The sequence below is a fragment of the Rhinolophus ferrumequinum genome, chromosome 7 (genome assembly GCF_004115265.2).
Source record: "Rhinolophus ferrumequinum isolate MPI-CBG mRhiFer1 chromosome 7, mRhiFer1_v1.p, whole genome shotgun sequence".
In the NCBI taxonomy this organism is placed as follows: Eukaryota; Metazoa; Chordata; class Mammalia; order Chiroptera; family Rhinolophidae; genus Rhinolophus; species Rhinolophus ferrumequinum.
The window spans coordinates 37,480,073-37,501,518 of NC_046290.1; the positions used below are offsets into that span (position 1 = coordinate 37,480,073).

Sequence of the window (21,446 nt, forward strand, 5' to 3'; positions counted from 1 at the left end):
TCAGCACTATGCCTCTCTTCGATGAGCAGTTGAACTCAACAGGACTTGGACACAGCTATACTAGAACTATACTAGAACATTCAGAATGATTTCATATGGGTAGTTGTTTTTTTTTTTTTTTTTTTTTTTTGCTTTTCCTTCTCCAAAGTGAATCTTGGGGAATTTTGAGAAGGCATGGAGAAAGATCAAGAGGTCATATGGGCAAAGCCAGGAATGCCATGGGAATCCTTCTCCATCCTGTGGGCCTTCTTACTGATCACCTTCATTTTTCCCTTTATTCATGTTACAGAACATATGACTGTAAATTGTTTTTCTTTGGTAGTGGGGAAGAATATTGTGGAAGAGACTTGGGAAAATTTATCAACGAAAAATCACAAGAACCACTTGTTTCTTATATAATTTTATGTGAATGTTTAAGACAATTTCTCAAGGATTCTTGAAGGTTCTATTAACCTGTGGTGTCCACCAGCACATGATAATATTTTACATTCCTATGTTATTTCACAAACATCATCTCATTTGATTCTCACAGCAAACTTGTGACTAGGAAAAAGAAAAGCAGCCCTACTTTACAGAGGCAGAAATAGGGACACAAAGCCTATTGTGCCCACAGCACAGCAGAAACAGAACCTAAAAGCTAGCATCTAGGTCCTCAATCCCAGTCAATAACAACATTCATCAATGCAAAGGTCTTCTGTTGTATATAGCCTATAACTTAGTGAAAACAGTCTTCTCTGTGAACTCAAATTTGCACAAGGAAACCAAGGGCCCAACAACCTCATATTCTTGTTTAGTATTAGGTTGCTGCAAAAGTAACTACGGTTTAAAAGGGTAAAAACAAATGCCAACCTAATATATTTTAGGACTCACTGAAGTGTCAAATCTAAAGGAGCTGGTTATCTCAAAAGAGAGTCTGGCTAAGCAGGGCCAAGAGAATGCATGTTATTAGCAAACTTGTTACCACTGAGTCCATGTTCCAAAATTGCTTTTTTCTGTGACGAAGGTAAAGGATCGTATCTTGAATCCAAGATAATCAAAGAATGTTAGACATGAAAGGAGTATGATTGGGATACTAATCAGGAACTCTCGTAAAGGTATGCAGCTTCTAAGGCCCCAGGGGACAGGATCAGGGAAGTGCCTCTGAGAAATGCCGAATTGCAGAATACACTTAACCACTAAATAACTTAACCACTTAATATTTTATTTTTTTACTTTACTCTTTACTGTTTACTGAAACGCTTAAAAATTGATCTCTGAGGTAGCAACTATGAATGAGTCTGCTGTCATCATCCTCAATGGCATTTTTAGCACAATTTACAGAAAAAAGTCAGAAAATAAAAAATAATGTAAACTAGAAATACATGATGAAATTTTTGTCCGTCATGTAGCCAGCACCATCTGTGCAACAACTCACATTTCTGAGGGTGATAATGTACTTGTTATCTTGCTACTAGTACTTTTCTAAATCCAAAGAAGTTCTTAGAAGTGTAGCTTAAAGAAGCCCCACTCTGTCCAACGCAAACAGGCTCCTAGACAGTGATCTGTCTAAGTACCGTTCTCACTGAATCTCTCTGGATCACACACTGTGAATATAATAACCAAGAAACGTATCCAGGCGTATTTTTAAATCCCAGGTTTGATTCTTTGATCAAGCTAGAAGTGAATGAATCATGTTTCAGAGGGAAACAGGATATGCAGCTTTTCTCAAAACTAGTTCAGCATAGAAACATTATTTTGCAGAGTGGTTCCAGGGACCAAAGTCTCATGGGTACACTTTTGTCCCATGAACTTGGGAGTCACACAGATCTGAAATCCTATTACAGATCACAATTGCTGAGCAATCTTGAAAGAGTTATTGAAATAAATACTCTAAGCCTTGATTTCTTGAGGTTAACAAAAGGTCATTAAATTAAAAAACACTGGGGAAAACAACATTATACACTTGACATTCAAATACATCTAGGATTTTAATAAATCCACAGATTCACTAATATCAAAATAGGATATACCTCTCCCTTAGAAAATTTTGTAAAATAAATACTCTCATTAATGCTGTCACCACCTGTTACATTACAGAAATGGTTGTAGTCTTCTTGCCTTTTCTGAAATCTCTATTTCCATTAACAACCCTGGTTTGTTAAAGTTTTAATTTTCACTTGAGCAATTTTGTACTAACTGGAACAGCCTATGAAAAATTTCAAAACTTTTTATATGTTATGAAAACAAGCACATGGTGGTCAATGGTGCACTTATTCATAGCATTTGATCTCATTTATCACTTTAAATTTCATTCTTTTCATTATTTTTCTAAGAATTATCATTTTCTTCACTGTTTTCTTGTCACTCCGTCTAGCTCCGTCCGTGCAATACAAATATAACGGGAGACATGAACGGGGGAACGTATGTGTAATTTAAAATTTTCTAAAAGCCACATTTTAAGAAGTTTTCTTAAACACTAGGTTAAATTAACTTTAGTATTTTATTTAACCCAATATATGCAAAAACCATTACTACGCACACATATAATCAATATAAAAATTACTAATGAGGTATTTTTCACTTATGTGCATACGAAGGATCTGGACTTTTCTGTGCATTTTACATTTACAGTCCATTTAATTTGGATCCGCCACAGTTCCACTGCTCTGTGCCTAGTGGCTATCTTGTTGGACTGCACAGGTCTAGATTAGGAGTCAGCTTTCTTCTGAGGGCTGTTTTTCTACCTAGACAACTGTTGTTACCATGTCAGAGTTACTGCATTGTAAAGAAGAATGGAGAATGAGGAAACCATACTCTGATGTGAATACTAAGTGATCTATAGGTTCATAGAATAGGTAAGTAACTTAAGTCCACAGAAGAGCTGCGCTGTATGTGGGATCAAATTACTATGTGTCATGAAGCCCCCAGAGTCCCTCATAATAGCCCAAATAACAAAAGCCAAAGGGTAATTATAATTGTTTTATAAATAGAAAAAGTAACAATAGTGATTTGAAATGTAAAAAAAAAATTTTTAAAAATTAAGTTCTGTAAATATATGTTGAATTCCAGTCATGGCCATGACCCTCGGCTAGGTCTTGAAATTTCAGACTATTTACTAGATATGAAAAATATAATTTACCTGGCAGTGGTATGTACGAGGTCTGACAATTAAGTTCGTGAACTTGTTGCAACCATATTGCTAACATTTTTTGACAGGATTATTCATTGTGAATTTGTACCAACTGAACAAACTGTTAACCAAGTTTACTATTTGGAAGTGCTGAAATGCTGTATGGAAAAGTTAGACGACCTGAACTTTTCGCCAACAATTCATGTCTCTTGTATCATGACAATGCACCAGCTCACACGGCAGTGTCTGTGAGAGAGTTTTCAGCCAGTAAACAAATAACTGTATTGGAACACCCTCCCTACTCACCTGATCTGACCCCCAGTGACTTCTTACTTTACCTGAAGCTAAAGACAATATTGAAAGAAAGATATTTTGATGACATTCAGGACATCAAGGGTAGGTAATATTACAACAGCTCTGAAGGCCATTCCAGAAAAAGAGTTCCAAAATTGCTTTGAAGGATGGACTAGGTGCTAGCGTCAGTGCATAGCTTCCCCAGGGGAGTACTTTGAAGGTGACTGTAGTGATATTCAGCAATAACATATATAGCATTTGTTCTAGGATGAGTTCGTAAACTTAATTGTCAGACCTCATATGTAGGTGCACAGAGACACATACACAAATATCCATATATACACATATATACACATATGCATGCAGGTATGCATGGCATGAATTTTAAAAGAGTCAGTGGTTGGTGATTATTTTCTTTTTCTTTTCTTTTCTTTCTTCTTCTTTTTTTTTAAATAATGGGCACTACACAACAGAAAGAAGAGAATCAGTCTTGTTCCATAAACAAGCTTTCTCTTCATACTTAAACTTACCTTCAATGGAAAGAGATATGTAGCCCATTTTTGTGAATAATGATAACTAACACAAGCTGTCTGCTTACTATATGCCAGGCTCTGGTCTAAGAGCTATACATTCATTATCTCAGTTAATGACTTATGTGCAGAGGCAACTGAACAGGGTACACTTAAGAAGTTTAATAAATGTCATACAACCCACAGACGCAACGACCACGATTTGAACTCAGGAATTTCTGCTCAGTCGTGAAGCTACACTACTCACGTTAAATGAATGATCTAAACATTCTCTTTCTCAGTAACGGTTTGTTTTCTAACCTGAATTAGGTACTTAAAAGCATTGCTAATATTTCTTATGACTTTAAATATATCTGAAGATCTTAATGGGAAAGAACTTTGTAAATATATAGTTTCACACCTAGCGTAACATCTCATTGTATTTTACCCCAAGACCCATTCAGGAAAAGATCCAGCTTCATTCCTTATCTCTGACAAACACCAGAATCTTTATCTACATCATCTTATCTGCATCATTTCTCCCAGTGCTTCCATTCATCTTTATTGTTGACATTTTGTGGTTTAGTGGCTCTTGAGAGATGACAAATACCTTTCCCCTTTGAAGTGTAAATTACCATATTTGGATTTGCGTCTTCATATAATTTTACCAGTCATTTTTATTTCTCTGATTTATTAAATGGAAACATGAAAATGACCAAATTTCTCTTAAGTTCTAAATTTTTGTTTTGGTAGTGTGACAGTTTAATTAACTAGTAATTGCACATAAACCTGTTGAATCAACTGGGAAAGTAAATAACCCATTAATTTCACATCAATCCATTTGAAAGTAGGCATCAGGGTAGTCTCTTTCTTGGAACCCCAGAATATACAATATAAAGTAAGGGCTAGTCTTCATTTTCATATCCAGCCTTTTGCTTATATACTTACTAGCATTCAAAAGAATAATTATTACTCAGAAGAACAAGAGTCATTTTTGAAAGTCTGCCCTCTTGATTTAAACAACATGTGTCAGAGTTGAAAACATAAAAGTTAGGGCTTCATATGTCTATCAGATTGTATGCACTCAATATGCATTTGTTGAATGAATGAATCAATGAATTGCATTTAAGTTCATAAGGACATTTAACTATTATTTGATCTTTCTTTTGGTGTTGATATCACAAATATATTCTTGATTATGGAGAAATATTGTGGCACATATCCTTGGTAAAATAGCTTTCTTCTACCTCCATAATGCTATTTTTATAAACCTACAGAGATGTAGTAATTACATAGTCCATACATTCAATTTCACTCGAGAAGATGGAGGTCCAGAGAAATTAAGTAACTTGCCTGATTTTGTATGATGAGCCAAGAATGGAAATCTTGTTCAGCTGGCTGCTACTCTTCCAAGCAAAAATTAGTATAGTTCATATTATGATTACCATATAACCTAAAGAATGTTGTGTGCTGGGACTTCATCATTATGAAACTAAAGAAAATTTCCATTAAAATAAGAATTTATAATTTGTATGGTGAGTTATACAATAAATGGTAAATAAATGAAGTTGGAAATTGGATTTGCATATTAAAACCTATATTATGCCTTAATATGATACAGAAAATGATTTATGAGAAGGACTTTATCACAGTCGTTACTTTAAAAATACTTTCTATCTATTTAGTCATTGTAAACCAAGGAAACTAAATGATGTACTGGCCCATGCTTTCCCCTCTTCCCATAGTCACTGTCACCAATAGTAAAGGATGCATAAAAATGCTTGAGAAGTGGCCAGTGATCACTAAACTTTTAACAAAAACTTCCAGATATTTCCAGTGGTATAGGATGATACACAGCTTTCTCAGAAGCATTACAACTTTTTCTCTGAGAACGAAAACAATATTGATGAATGGGGCCAGATCAGGGTCAGTCTCTTAAATTCTTACTTTGAATATGTCTCGCGGCTCTTTTTCAGTGGTTTAAATCATTCATGGGGAAAAAAAAAAAGATTCTTTAACTAACGTTTTGATGCAAAAGCAGATGTGCTGGTAACCTCATTTTGAACATCTCGAAAAAATAGCTTACATTCTCTTTCATACCCATCTTCCCTGTCAATAGTGTCATCTTAAGACTGTTTCTGTCAATTGAACCAGGAGTAATCCATTAGAAGCTGTGGATGTGTATTTATTTTAAGCATTTACAAAAGTTCCCATGATTTATATTCAGTGTCAAAATATTTTGTTCATACATCAATGTATTATATTATGAAATCTCTACTGTATTAATACGAATTAGGATTACTTTTAAATTCTACAAAAAAGCTGACATTTAATTTTTGACTGCTTTCACATGAAGCCAGACATTTGTACCTTATTTGCAAAATTTACTCTATCTGAAAAATTTACCCTAACGTCTATTTCCTAAACCCTTTCTTCTCAAACTCGCATCCAAGGACAAGCAGCATCAATACCATCTTGGAGTTCGTTAGAGGTACAGAATCTCAGGCCTTTCCTTAGACCTACTCAGTCAGAATCTGCATTTTAACAAGATCTCCAGGAAGTAAGTGTGTACATCAAAGTTTGGAGAGGCACTGACGTAAGCCACAGAATTTAGTATTTAACTATAAACTGCCTTATTCCCTTTCGCAAAAGTGTAAGTTTCTCTTCAGTTTCTGGTGCTGGGCCTACGCTAGATATTCATTTAAATATAGTAAAATGATTCAAAAAAGAAGAAGGAGAAGGAGAAGGATGAGGAGGAAGGGGAGGAAAAGGAAGAGAAGAAGAAGAAAAGAAAAACCATTCTAAGGTAAAAATAAAGCCTGAAAAATATCATGTCCTTTGTTTCTTTTCCAAAGTTCTATTTTGCTGTCAGATTCTTCTATAAAGCACCATCTCAAAATAAGTTCCCCTAATGGAGGTCGAACTCTGTTATGTCTGGGGGGCTAATTTGTATTAAATGAACACAGGACTGATTATCTATGTAGAGGATGATCCTTCTCCCAAGTGATCTCCTTTCTCTCGGATTTGGGATATTTTATATCTCGTTTGTCACCCCGAGAAGCAGGCAGGAAAACAGGGAGTTGAAAAGAAAGCTAAGTCATTCTGCTTTCCTTTAGTAATTTTGCTAAAATATTTCACAGCTTGAAATACTGGTTAAAACGAATTTTGTGAACTATAATTTACCATACACCAGTGATGAATTTTAACTTATCAATGATAAAATGATTGGCCATTCTAAGCTACTATTTGGTATATAACAGAAACAATATTTTAGGGACCTGAAAGATTAATATGACTTCTAGCAGGGCTCAGGGAGTTATTTAGGAACTGAGACATATTGGTTCTGAGGATTATATTTTTAGGAAAAACCTCATTACTGAGGAATCTGAAAGTAAAACTTAAATATAACAACTTCCAGAGCCTACTAAATCAGAGATTAAACTTTAAAAGAGAATATTATAAATCCTAAATCCTCTCCTAATTTCTGAGTCAGGTGAGCCTTATATAGAAACTCTTACTTTTCAAAGTTCATAATTTTAAGTATCTGGTAATAAAGTACATATTGTTTCATGTCATGAAAACCCTTGAATAAATTTATTCTGTCTTAACTTTCATTTTTGTCCTACCTAATATGACAACAATTAGAGAGTCTTAGGACTGAACTTTGATAGCTTCCAGAAATTGGACCCACAGTTATTAATCATGCTAAATTTCTCCCATCATTATCGAGAAATCAATGATTACATTTTGACATGATACAATCTGAACCTGGGTAAGCTCACATACTTGATGTAACAGAAATCAGAGTAATAACATAAATCAGTTCACGACGGGCTTTAGAGGTGATGACATAAAAAAGGGGATTATATGTTACCCAGATCTTGACATTTAAAAAAATAAAGACAAAAATGACCAAGAGGATAGATAGTAAAGAAAAACTGTTTTAAATGCATAGGTAAGAAAAACAATCTTTAACAAAGCAACATACATGTACTGTATCATGACATATATTGCTTATGTATTTGATAGTGTGTTTAAATAGATTAAGTTGGTTTCGGAAAAGTCCAAAACAACTTTTTTCAAAGAGATATTTTATGGACAAGAAAACTTCATTTAAAGTGATCGTGGATCTATAACTAGAACTAAAAGCAGGAGATGGCAATTTTAGAATAGGATAAAAGATTATTAATTGGTTTTGTCAATTAACAATGACTATTTGTTATAATTTGTTTTTATTTGTTATTTGACAGTTGTTATTATTTATCCAGACAAATGAATCTGGATAAATTGTAAAAATAGTATTATAGATCTTAACTGAATATGACTCAAAGAGAGGGAAGATTCAATTTTGCGTAACAGGTCAAGTTTTCTACTAGTCACATATTTTGTAGTTACGTACTATATTCAACATAAAGAGAAACAGAGTGTGAGTGGCTCACTATTACTCATACTATTCCTGGAAAAACAGTCCTATAGGTCATAAGATCCATCTCCATAAATAAAAGGCATTATATGACATTACTATTACTAAATAATAATTTATTATAATAAGGTGCTGTCATTGATAATGTAATAGCAAGATGTCCTACAGCTTGGGGAGGATGTAGAGAACTGGAACACTCCTTTGAGGATTATAAAAATGGTACAATCACTTTAGAAACCTATTTGGCAGTATGTGAAAACTGTATGCATAACGTACAACCCAGAAATTCTACTCCTTGGGAAATACCCAACATATGTATATGCATACAAACTTACACATACCCCACGAACGTCTGTTTACCAAGTGACATATCCCAGAATGTTCACAACAGCTCTATTCATAATGGCCTCACACTGGAATACTCAAGTATCCATCAACAATAGAATTAATAGGTAATTTGTCATATAGTCACTTGATGAAATACTATCGCAATGAGAATGAACAATCAACAACAACACAAAACAATATGGATCTCTTTCATAAAGGTGACTGAAAGAAGCCAAAACAGAAGAGTTCATATTTTATGATTTCATTCATAAAATGTTCAAAAGCAGGCAAAACCAATCTATGTTCTTAGAAATCAGGATAGTGGTTACCTTTGGGGTGAAGCATAAAGGGGTATCCTTCAGAGGTTACAATGTTTTATTTCTCGATCTGAGTGTTGGTTATGTGCGTAAAAATGGCTAAGCATTTTTTTTTTTCATTCTAACAGTACCTAGTTGCTCATTCACACCTTTCTTCTCATGTCAACTGGTTTCTCATAGAGCACTGAGGGTTACATATAAATAGTTTAACAAAGATAGTTTCTTCCTTTTTTTAATTATTACCAACAATACAAACATAAAGCCTTTTAAGTTCATTCCAAAACACAAGATAATTTGTTTCCCCAGGCAATAATTTCTTCTTTCCCTTTCTTGACATTTCTGGAAGTCAGATCTCTCTAATGTTTCTGTTGTCTCAGCCCACATGGATTTTTTTAGGAGGAGAGACATCTGATGTTTCTTGTCCCTGAGTATCTCAGCCAAGGGTTAGAAAAGCAACACAAACAACAAAAGTTGTACAGAGCCATTCTCTTCCTCCTTGACAAAGGAAGACAGGACAGAAACATGGCCACCAGCAGTACCACTAGCAAATGTCAACTGCCTTGCTCAAGACATTTTGAACTTTATGACAAAGAGCTGGTTTTTATCTTTTTTATGATAGAAAGATTCATCTAATAGTTTTCTAGGAAATAGTAAGATATAGAATGAAAATACTTATGTGAGCAATGAAATGCTTTCATCTTTTAGTTCATCTGGGATTAGGGCGTTGATACTTTCTGGAACCCACAGATGAGAGCTTTTTTTCAAGTACAACCCAAAGACAGCAGAAGGAATATTTGTAATGTTTTTCTCTCCTCTAAAGTCACCAGCCTTTCACTAGAGAATGTACTTACGTCACTAAATTAATGTGATTCTTAAACAGGACATAAATCTTCCCTTTGGATGAGAACGCTAATCAGATTCAGCTAGTTTTTCATTCTCTAACTATCTAAACACTGCCACTATGTGGAAAGAAAAATTCCTAAAAATCAAGGATATTTTACAAAGTTAAATTTCTCCTCCCAGCCAATTTATTTTGTTATCCTATATAAACAAATTCGCCATTACATTATTTTGTTCACAGCAACATCCAGTGGATAATTCACAAATTAATTGAACACATGTTAATTGCCAAAAGGGATCAAGCAACACGCATTAGAAACATAATATTTATAGGCACCATCCTAAAAATTTATGTGTTGGAGAAAAGTTTGGTCTGGTTAGTTTTTCTTCTAATCCAAGATTTTACATTTGTATGATTACTTTCGAAAACAAATTCACCTCATAATTACTCTTAACTTATGACAACTATGTTTTGGGGGCAGGCATGGACAAATAGATCAAGAAAATAAAAGTGCTACTATAGGACATATGAGATGTGATCAAAATATACGGAGAATGTCTAAATAAAATAATTTATTACAGTAAAAGACACATAGCCATTAATCCCTCTCAAAATACCCCCCTCGCTTCGAATACACTTATCCCATTGTTCTTGCCACCTTCTGAAGCAGTTCTGGAAGTCCTCTTTTCTGAGTGTCTTTAGTTGCGCTGTCGTGGCTGCCTCAATATACTGAATCAATTCAAAACGTTTACCTTTCATGGTCATTTTGATTTTGGGGAAGAGCCAGAGGTCACATGGTGCCAGATCAGAGGAATAAGCTGGATGAGGACACACTGTAATGGTTTTATTTGAACAGAAATTGACATATCAGAAGTGATGTGAGACACGGAGCTTTTCCGTTGTGATCACAAAATACAGTGAATGCTGGCTGCTGCCGAGTGCCATCCAACGGAAAGGCAAGGATCTTCAATAGCATGTCAAAGGCATGTCAAACCTTAGTAACAACGTGCGACAAGTTTCAACTTGTTCGGTGCAGTCAGTTGTATGTGAGCTACGGTTGAGAGAAGGTATATTTTAAAGTGTGCCATAAATTATCCTCCATCATGACAATGCTCTGTGTTACACATGGCATCTGGTATATGGCAACTTCTGTCAAATACAAATTTACAGTGTGTCCTCATCCACCTCCCTCACTGGATCTGGCACCATACGACTTTTGGCTCTTCCCCAAAGTCAAAATGATTCAGGACATCGAGGCAGCCATGACAGCAAAACTAAAGACACTCATGAAAAAGGACTTCCAGAACTGCTTCAGAAAGTGGCAAGTACAATGGGATAAGTGTGTTTGAAGTGAGGGGAGTCTTTTGAGGGGGATTAATATCTTTTACTGTAATAATTTTCTTAAAATTTAAACATTTACTGCATTGTTTGATCACACCTCATATTACCGCTAAGTTTTAACATCCATTTTTTTACTTTAATATTTCCTAAATATGAAACATTTTGAGGATTACATGGAATAATGCAATAGAAAGAATATTGTAAACTGCCCCTTCTCCTCGTGGTTTTTACAATAAAGGTGAAGCAACGGCAAATTCACTCAAGAGACTGGAGTCTGACCTGACCAAGAACACAGTCAGTAATGATTTTGATATCCACATGGTTCCACTGACTTTGTACAATTCTGACTTACGCTTTGTCTGCCTAGGACTTAAGTGTACTCATGGATGTATGGAATGCATGTGTTTCCAGTTATATGTACATAAACTGTCATTTTATTTATAAAGTCTTCTTTGATTTTCCCAAGCAGAATCTCCTATCCCTGTCCCTATTTTATTTTATTTAATTGTTAACATGTTTATTTTCTGCCTTCCTCCGCTAAAAAGCAAGCTTTATGAGGGCAGAGACCTCCATTTTACTCCTCATTAAATCCTTAATATAAGGTAAGTATTTTTAGGTGGCTAATAAAGCACCAGGCACAGTGGTGTGCTGCAGCTGTCCATAAGAGTTGGCAAAAACAGACTGTTAAATTGTCAGGAGTATTTATAAGTTGGTTGTTAAACTTAGCAACTATTAAACATTAAATTACATAAACTTACAATTAAACTATGCTAAAAAAGAATGGTAGTAGATATTCAAAATTCATTACTTCCTAATAATTTGACCACATTTTACTATTATCTATGTTCTTGAGGTCATTTACGTATATTGTGTCTGTATGTACTACTATGGATTTCTTGCTTGAGATAAGCTGGTGGGAAAATTTTTGTCAAAGTTATCAGCCAATACAAACAGGCTTTTTTTTTTTTTTCTTTTGGTGTCTTCAGAGAGAGCTGACTGTTAATATTAATCAGCACACTACTGACCAGGCTTATCATAAACATGTAACTAACAGTCTCTGAATGAATGCATTCATCTTTTACATGAATTTGGATTTCATTTGAGCATTTTATTCATGGTCAATTCTTACTTTTACAGAGTTTATTCCATTAGCCCAGAACAAAGCTTATCTTATTCAAGTCTACTCCCAAATTTTCTTTTTTTGTGTGTGGCTTACATAACTCATTGCTCTTGAAATGTCTGTCTTTTGCATTTGATTGACTTTATGTAATTAAGACCAAGAGAGGGCTTCAGGTTTTTCCATCTAAAATTATGTGTTTGAACAGATGAACTCTTGGGTGTCTTCAGCTTTAACTCTCTGTTCCATGAATACTGGGGAAAGGAAGCAGAGTGTCCCCTCTTTTGTTAGTGGTCTAAAAACATTAGCTGATTGGCTCATTCATTCATGCATATACATCAAGTACCTACTACTGTGTTTCCCCGAAAATAAGACCTAGCCGGGCAATCAGCTCTAATGGATCTTTTGGAGCAAAAATTAATACAAGACCCGGTCTTTTACTATAATAAGTCTTGTATTAATTTTTGCTCCAAAAGATCCATTAGAGCTGATTGCCCGGCTAGGTCTTATTTTCGGGGAAACACGGTATATGTGATACACACTTCTAGGAATTGATGATAGAGAAGTGAAAAAAAGAAAAGACAAAAATCGCTGTGACATGGAGCTTACATTCTAGCATTAATAATAGCTAACTTTTATTTTAGCGCTGTCTATGTACCAGGCAGGCATTATATATGGCTACCATACTTAATCCTCACAACATACCATTTTGCAGGTGAGGAAATTAAGGCTCATTATTAAGTAACTTGACCAATGTCTCACAGCTGTGAGTAAAAGTGTGGAGATTGGAACCTGGACAATGTGGCTGTAGAGCCAACCGGCTTTCAACCGTTATCCACACCACCTTTTGAAGGTGAGCATATTTGTATGTTCAAGTTGCTTATAAGGTAATTGTTTATAAGCTAGCTGTATTACACTACTCTGTAACCAAGAGAGGTCCCAACGATAACGATTAACCTCTAAATGATTTGACACACACACACACACACACACACACACAAACATCACAAAATTAGTGAAATGATAAAGCAACTAAAAGAATCCTATAAAAGAGGTGCTAGGCAGATCTAATTTATGTACATATTTCATTTAAGGGCACAATGAGCCTTTGAAGTCAACATATTTATTTTCCATTTACAGGCATGGGGTCGCTAATAAAGATTAGGGAACTGTCTGATGAGGAAAGCAGCAGGGTCGGCATTCGAGCTTGGTCTCTGACTCTAAAGCCAAAGTCTTCCATGCTGTTTCTCCCATGTGTGTAATGATTGTCAACCACAATGTTATTTTTATGACCGTTATATTGCCTATAAGGTAACTATTCTTATCGTTTTCAATTTAGTTAATATTACTCACAGTTTGGAATATCATTAAGAAGTCCAGTTTAATAATCAAGACAATTCCAGTGGAATACATTGGCTTGATGCAGGATGAAGGTGACCTCTCTAGTTCAAAGAATCTCCTGGCTCCTCTGAACAGCTGGCCAAGAAGAAACATTTTAGCAGTAAAATACAACTACATGACCAATGTTTCTGGCCAGATGAAATAAGCCAGATGGAAGCTCACGAAGCAAAACCCAGGGAGAGGACAGAAGCAGGACACATAAAATCACTGATTAGTTTTTCTTTTTCTTTCTCTTTCCTTCTTTCTCTTTCCTTCTTTCTTTCCTTCTTTTCTTCTTTCCTTCTTTCTTTCTTTTTTGCATAAGAAACACTCATGATGCTTTTGCTCAACACTACGTTCAACCAATATCAACTAAGTTCAAAGACAGTTTAAATAGTATTTAAGAAGTTTATATTTTAATTGATCACTAAGCCCTGTTCCATATCAAATATCAAGGAGTTCTTTCTTCAGAGAAAGATTCTGAGTTAAGTAAACTAGGATAGTTAAGTCTATTAGAATTATATCTCTCATTACAGAATTCCTCATTGTGTGATGAGAGGATCTGGTCAGCAAACGGGAAGTAGAAAAGTGATTATTCAGAAGTCTAGGCTCTAGGACAGACTGCCAGGGTTCAAATGTGGGCAAGTTTCTTAAACTCTCTCTGCCTAGTTTCCTCCACCTCGTGGTATGTTTTGAGGGATAAAATGAAATAATGCATGCACAGCCCTGGGACCACACTGCCTGGCATATAGTACGTTCCCAGTACAAATTACATCCTGTTCTTGTTCAACTTCCTGACCACACGTGTGTGGTCTCTGATCCCTAAACCTTCAATTCTTCCTCTTTTATTTGCTGGTAATTATACCCATCCTCTTCACTTACCCTAAAGAAATAAATGAGATAAGCTGTGGGACACTAAAAGTAACAGTTATTACATCTGTTACATCTGAAAATCTTTAAAAAGTAGAACAAAAATGCTATGTAATAGCAGGTACTAAAGCGGTACTTAGAAAATTACATCCCGTTGCATGGATTTGAGGGATTGTATGGATTTCATTTCCCTTTCTAAGACTTGGGCTCTAGCCAGCATTTTCTAGTGGACATCGTGAGGTTTAATTTGACAGCCACTGATATGATGCTACTCAAGTTTTGACAGTAATGAAGAATAGCTGAGAGACCGTATTCTCCCAAGTTCCCTACCCTTATACTATAAAATCTTCAGATCAAAGTTGCAGATTTGAGCATAACTTTCTAAGAGCACAGGGGCAAATTTAAGGTCATCTACGGCTTTTTGTTTTAGCACATATTGCTTTACCTTTTCATGGTCTGATGAATATCACTTGTGCTTTTGTTTCTCGATCTGATTGCTAATTCTTCTCTCTACTGATCAGTCTATTTCACATTTAAAACATTTACTTGTTAGCTCTTCTATAAGAGGTACAAGTATGCTCAAATGAGTTTAATTAATCACCAATTTGACAGCACTGTTAAAATGCTGAGTCTGGGAAAGATGCTGATACTATTGGGAATAATGAGATTTGGAGATTTTCTGAAAATTTCAATTATGTAGTATATCCCATAACCCCTATTAGTATAAGAGGCAAGAAAACTAGTACATACTTCCTGTTTCTGGCCTGTGAGATGCTATTGGAATGATCTCTGCCCTACACTTCAATGTACCTTGGATGACTTTCTCTTCTATTTGCATAGTATCCACCCCATAGTCACTACATAAAATGTTCCACTTAACATGCCTTTCTGAGAAGACAGAAAGCAGAAAGTATTGTTCTGGTTGAAAGACAAGACCATTACGAGAAGAGTAATTTTCTATTTAAAGTTTCCATTACTATAATTTTAAACAATAACATTTAAAAAAAAAAAAAAGTCCTAGTGTTTTCTCGGGGAGTTATCCGAGTTCACTAACCTGCTATATTTTAGTTCCTTGTTATTTCTTTGGTTCCCAGATCATCTTTTCTCCATTTTTTTAAGGTACTATATTTAAGTCTCCAACATAAATTTACTCACATTATTTTCTTAAATCTAACAAGAGCACATCGTTCCAGTCTCTCTCCTTTAACACAGATATGAGAGGTTCAACTTGAACATAATGATTAGCACTCAACTTTAATGTAATGATTAGCACTCATTCCAAAGAAAAAAATTAGCTTCATTATTCTCTCTCTCTCTCTCTCTCTCTCTCTCTCTCTCTCTCTCTCTCTCTCCCTCTATCAAATAAAATTTGGCTTAATAAGCTATATATTAATCATATTTGGCTTTTTCTAATAGTTTAGTTTACCCAAAAAAGGCAAAAATTGGTCACCACTGAAAAACTACTTGCAAATCAATTTTAAGCACTGTGTAACTGTCCAGTGTTATAAGTATTTCTCAGGGATCAATACTCATCAAATGTATATGATTTGCTATTACTTTAACAAATCAGACTCTTTGAGTTTCACAGCTCACAGACTTGGCTTTCCTTTATCCTGAATATTATTTTTACCAGGGAGTAAAAATAATGCCAAAGAAAAAGTATTCCAGCTTAGAGCTAAGTGTACCACCAGTATCTTGCATTAATATCTGTTCAATGTTCAAAGAAAAAAAAATGATACTATACTAGATACATTGAAGATTTTACAGTACATAAAATACTGTTCTCTAACCAATCCGGTAAAGGAGAAATTCAATGAAGCAATGTTGGCTAATGCCTCACTGTTTCAGTTGCTTTAATAGTGAAATCATATCCACAGCCTCTCAAAGATCAAGATAAGCTGAAGCTACTTCCATGTTTTAAGGATCTGCTATATTAAAAAAAGAAATGAAGAAATGCAAAAACAGGATTTCAAAATCGTGGGTATTTTAATTGTTTATATTAAATGACTTAACACCTTTAACTCCAGGAATGCTACGCAATAAAACTGTGTCATTCAGATGATAATTGTAGAATTTAAATGTGTGCACAGGCACGTGTGTGTGTATACACATACATACATACATACATACATACATTGACTCATCGTGCATTTGAGGTGGTGTGGTCTGTTAAATGTTTAAAGCTATGTGATAAAAATCTGTTTTCATTATTGTCACAGTATTGCTGTGGCTGAATGCATAATCACTTTTTCAGCACTGAGAGACCTCTGACAATGTGAGACTAGAGCGGCCTATTGCTCTCCTATCCCCTAATTTTCCATTGGACTCTTGACCTGTGATAGGCCCTGAATCATATCAGCAAGTTGATTTTGTGAATAAAGGGGTGATACCAACTAAGAGTGCAGCAAAATGCTTCATCAACTATGCATCGTGGCACTCCTGCTGCATGTTAGGGAGCCTCTGGCCTCAAAGAATTTACAGTCCAAATGGAGAGACAGAATAAGACCCACAGAACAGTGAAGGTGGTACATATAAATAATTATTACATGGGCAATTAAAATTCAAATTAAAAGCAAATGAATGAGAGACAAAGACTCTCAACCTGCAAAGGAGACTGGCCCATGCTGGCTCTTGGGATGTTATCCTCACTTCTTAAACTTGTTATAAAAGAGGCTTGTTAGAACTACAAACACAGGGCATTTAAATACCCCATGGATGGAAAACTCGTCTTTAGACATTCTAGTACTTCTTCTATTTTGGAAAGGATCAGAACTTGACCAAAGGAAAATATTTTTGCCAAACCAAGAAGGCAAGTTTCATAATATATCTGCAAATCATACAGCAGAGCTTAAAGTCTGTTATTTCTTGAGATTTCTAAAATTCTTTATTCCAACATGTCATTACTTTCACTCTTCCCAACAGATACTTATGATATTCAGGAAATTGATCTCAGTAACGAGGAGAGAAAGAAACCACCATTTATTGGAAATATGCATAGTAATGTTCACAAATCTTTGATGAGCATACAATTTAGCACGTAATAGGCATGAGACGCAAATAATAAGCATGAGCTGTACATTCACTAGAACTCAAAGCACAAAGTAGGCACATAATTTCTAATGATGAACCCTATTCATAACTGTAACATTAATAAAAATAAATGTTTTCCTTGTTTTGATATAGAAATAAATGGAGGTACTACTTACACTTTTAGCTGCCAACTTTTATTTATCCTTTGTCAAATTTTGCTTATGCGTTGTTACTAGTGAAGTCTATAATTTAATTTCTCTGATTTTATAGTTCCCTAAAAAAGTCCAAGGGCACTATCTTCCATATTGTCTAAAGCAAATAAATACTTCTGATGAATCATTTTAATCTAAATTTGGAATGTTTTCTATGCAAGTAAGGCAGGATGCATTTTAATCCAAATTTAATGCACACTTCTATATAGGCCTGATAGTTTCAAGATACATTGGATTTGGTGTAAATAACAAATACCTTATTCTCGAGATTTTTGCAAACAAGTTCACCTCTGTGCTCTTGCTAAAATAGCTTTCAGTGCTATAGACTAACCAATCAGAAAGAGAAAACGTGTGAGGAATCAATTTTTTCCTTGTAAATATATCTAGAATACTAAAACAAGGAAAGATATCAAAGATTTTTGTCAGGGTCTTCTTTTGTTTCTAGTTATTTGTTTAAAATAAGCTAACTTGCATTTAAAAAAGGTGGCACTGACAATTTATTGAGGTCACGAGGTCAAGATTTTTCATATGATTTCTATAGAAATATTTAGAAATAGAAGATTAACAAAATATTTATTTTGATTTCGTGGTGTCTAATTCTCCTGGACAAGATTAAAACTCTGAATCACCACCTAGAACACAGAGATAATTTCCACTTTTCCATGTGAATATGCCCTGAAACACTTATAAACAGCAAACAATGTGTGTTGTTATTGCTTGTTTAATCAAACAAGAACACCAAAGGTTTACTGATAGTATGAACAATTTTGGCTGTATTAAGTACATTAGGCAAGCTAATACACTGTTTTCCAGATAACAGTAATAGGAATGCTTTATAAAACTCACCATTTAACTCCCTCAAATAGCGTTTAGCGTTAGTCAACTTCCTTTTACTCCTGCAGGGTCCCCCATACCCCTGACTATTTTAAGGTTCAAGTCTTCTTGGCTCATATTTCTCATACTGCCAACTGAACACATATTATGAGTTGAACAGATCGACGCAGGGCAAAAGCTTATTATTTGCGGAGGCAGATGAAAAAAGTTCCTCTCATCTACAAAAAGTAAAGAGCGATACCTGTAGGACTTTGAGAAATGCACTCTTGATTTAGCTCTTGGAGATGGTCCTAGCACGGGGGCTCCCTGCAGATCCCAAACAAAAGCCATTTATAAAGAAGGTGCCAGGATCCCTGGAAACAGCGGGTCGTCAAAGTCGGTGTAGGGCCCGGGGGCCAGAGGGCCCCACGCTGCGCAGGAGGCACTTGTGGCTGACAGGGGGCATTTCCTCAGTGTGGTGGTGTGCTCTAACAGGGAGGTGGCAGCCTGCCTGAAACAGGGCTGGAAGGGATGGCTGGGACTTCCTGCTGCATGACACTTGCCCTTTGCAACAGAGCTTGCTTCACTCAGCCCTTATCTCATTCTGAAGGTGAGCAACACTCCTTTGCAAATTTGTTTTTAAATATAGCCCTGGTTAAACAGTATAGTCACATGCCACTCCTGAAAAGCACAACAAACACTCTCTCTCTCTCTCTCTCTCTCACACACACACACACACACAGTGAAAGGTATGATTGAAGTGGTTGAACCTTTTCAAGTGAGAAGATTTTTTAAAAAGTAAACAGAAGGTCTTTGTTAAAAAAAAAAAAAAAGTAAATGCATGCCTACAACTAGGAAATTTGACAAAGATCTCTAAATTTCACACAACTAGCTGCCAAAGATCACTTTCCTTATTTTAACTTCTCTTAATGACAGGGATAAACATCATTCTTAGCAAAACTTCCACAAGGGTTTAATGGTCTCTTGAAATACCAGCACCTCCGGGCAAGTCAGTGTGAGAAGAAAACAGGCAGATCACTTTCAAAGCTTTTGGCAGCTTTTCCCTGAAGGAGATACTGCGTCACCTCAGAGAGTGAATTATAACGCATGCCTTTGACAACAAAGATCAATTTTCTTGTCCATTGTCTATTCCCTAGAAACATTTCTTAACTCTCGGATAAATCCCTCAAAACAACTCTCTTTCAAATTAAATAAATGATGAAAGCCAAATAGAGCCTCTCGCATGTTTTATGAGTCCAGCACATTTCGGGGAGGCGTATGTTTCAAGATATTGTACTCAGAGAGTCAAAGGACCCCAATGCAGTCATCAGTCCTCACCACCAAGTGTTATTTAATGTTAACAATGCAGCATAATTCCATCAGTCCCTGTCCAAACACTGCCCCGCCGGTGAACTCAACTGTAAACCAAGGCAGAACTCCACTTGTCTGGGATAAGATTAGAGAGGCCTGAAGTGCCCAAGACTGAATTTAACCCCCTCTGAACTGGACAAAACTGACCAACAGGTGAGCTTACTGCTCATCACTGTATCTGCCAAATTCGGTGACCCCCCCTACAGCCCAATCTATTTCTTATGTACCCAAGGGGTCCAAAATATTCACGTAGTTTCAATAAAAGCTGAAGTCAGTAAACAAGACACTCATCTTTACAACAGCTTCCAGCACACCAGGGGTTCTTGAGAACACTACAGGTTCCATATCAGCTTTGGGAACGAGTAACAGAAAACATTTTTACAGTTTCACCTCTTTGTTATCTGACAGATGGGCTAAGAGTGGGTGAGTGGTAGCTGACTGAACAGCAGCAACCTTGGGGAGCCAAGAGTTCAAAAATAAACACATTGTCTCTGAATCAACTGGCAATATTTAATGCTTCACAAACTACACTTCGTTTTTGTATATAAATCCACATTTCACAAGGTGCTCACCTTCTTGGTAATCTTTGAGAAGGACTGAGAGGGTGCCCATACCTAAACCAGCCTGCTCTTTTTGGTGTATGAAATTCTGTAATTACCATTCCATTCTATTATACTAGTTAATTTCCACGTCAGGACAGCTCTTAGGAAACGCCAATATTCCTGGCCAAGTTGACACAGAGCTGGTGTTTTAGTAGAACGGCTTCATCTGAGACTGAAGTTAGACAGTGTAAGAGAACTGGGAGTCTGGGTGAGGAGGAGGGATGTCCCTGAAAGCTGGTGGGGTGAGCTGCATTGGTGGGGCGCAAAGATAAGCAAGAGAGCAAGAAGGAAGCTACTGTGAAGATTTACTTCTTTCACCTTCCATGCAATACAAAGCTCTCATTCTTTCCAGTGGCATTTTAAATTCTGCTAAAGTGAAACAGCATCACTAGTCTATGAAAATGAAAGGTGTGGTCCATATATACAATTTTGGAAACAGAAAAAATATTACTTGCGGTGTTATCCCAATTGCACTCGTCATGGCATGATGGACCCCATCTTCCCATCCAGGCTAAAGCCAGTAACAGGCATTTTCATTTTGACTGACAGTGGTCTTTGTCTCCATACCAACTTATATTTTTATAAGAGTGTTCTGTTAATTGGTATCTAATTGATAAAATATAAGGGCATAATAATAATAATGCAGGATGATGAAGTTACTATAGTATATCTTTCTTTTTCTAAAAGAAATGTACACTGAAGGAGATACAAAATTGTCTTTTACATCACTGCCAAAACATTTCTTTCTCCCCTCAACCTCCGCTTCTTGAAAGCAGACATCTAGAACAGTTAAGCAAGAAAAAAACAATGGGAGTATAAATGTGACATTATGACCAGGAAAGTGGAAACTCTGGTCCTTTTTCCCTAATATGAAACTGGATAAAGACATA

At 35.7% G+C, this 21,446-nt stretch overlaps 1 protein-coding gene across 7 annotated transcripts in view; it reads right to left on the reverse strand.

Annotated features, from left to right (window-relative positions):
* Positions 1-21,446, reverse strand: part of PDE4D (phosphodiesterase 4D) — a 1,245,242-nt gene that overhangs the window by 295,828 nt on the left and 927,968 nt on the right. The window contains exon 1 of one of the 7 annotated variants that reach the window (XM_033111249.1): positions 18,846-19,041. The exons of the other annotated variants lie outside the window; for them this stretch is intronic. Coding sequence (XP_032967140.1) covers positions 18,846-18,934 — 89 coding nt within the window. The 5' untranslated portion in view covers positions 18,935-19,041. Of the gene's footprint in view, positions 1-18,845; positions 19,042-21,446 lie in introns of those variants that run through there. 7 annotated transcript variants of the gene reach the window in all.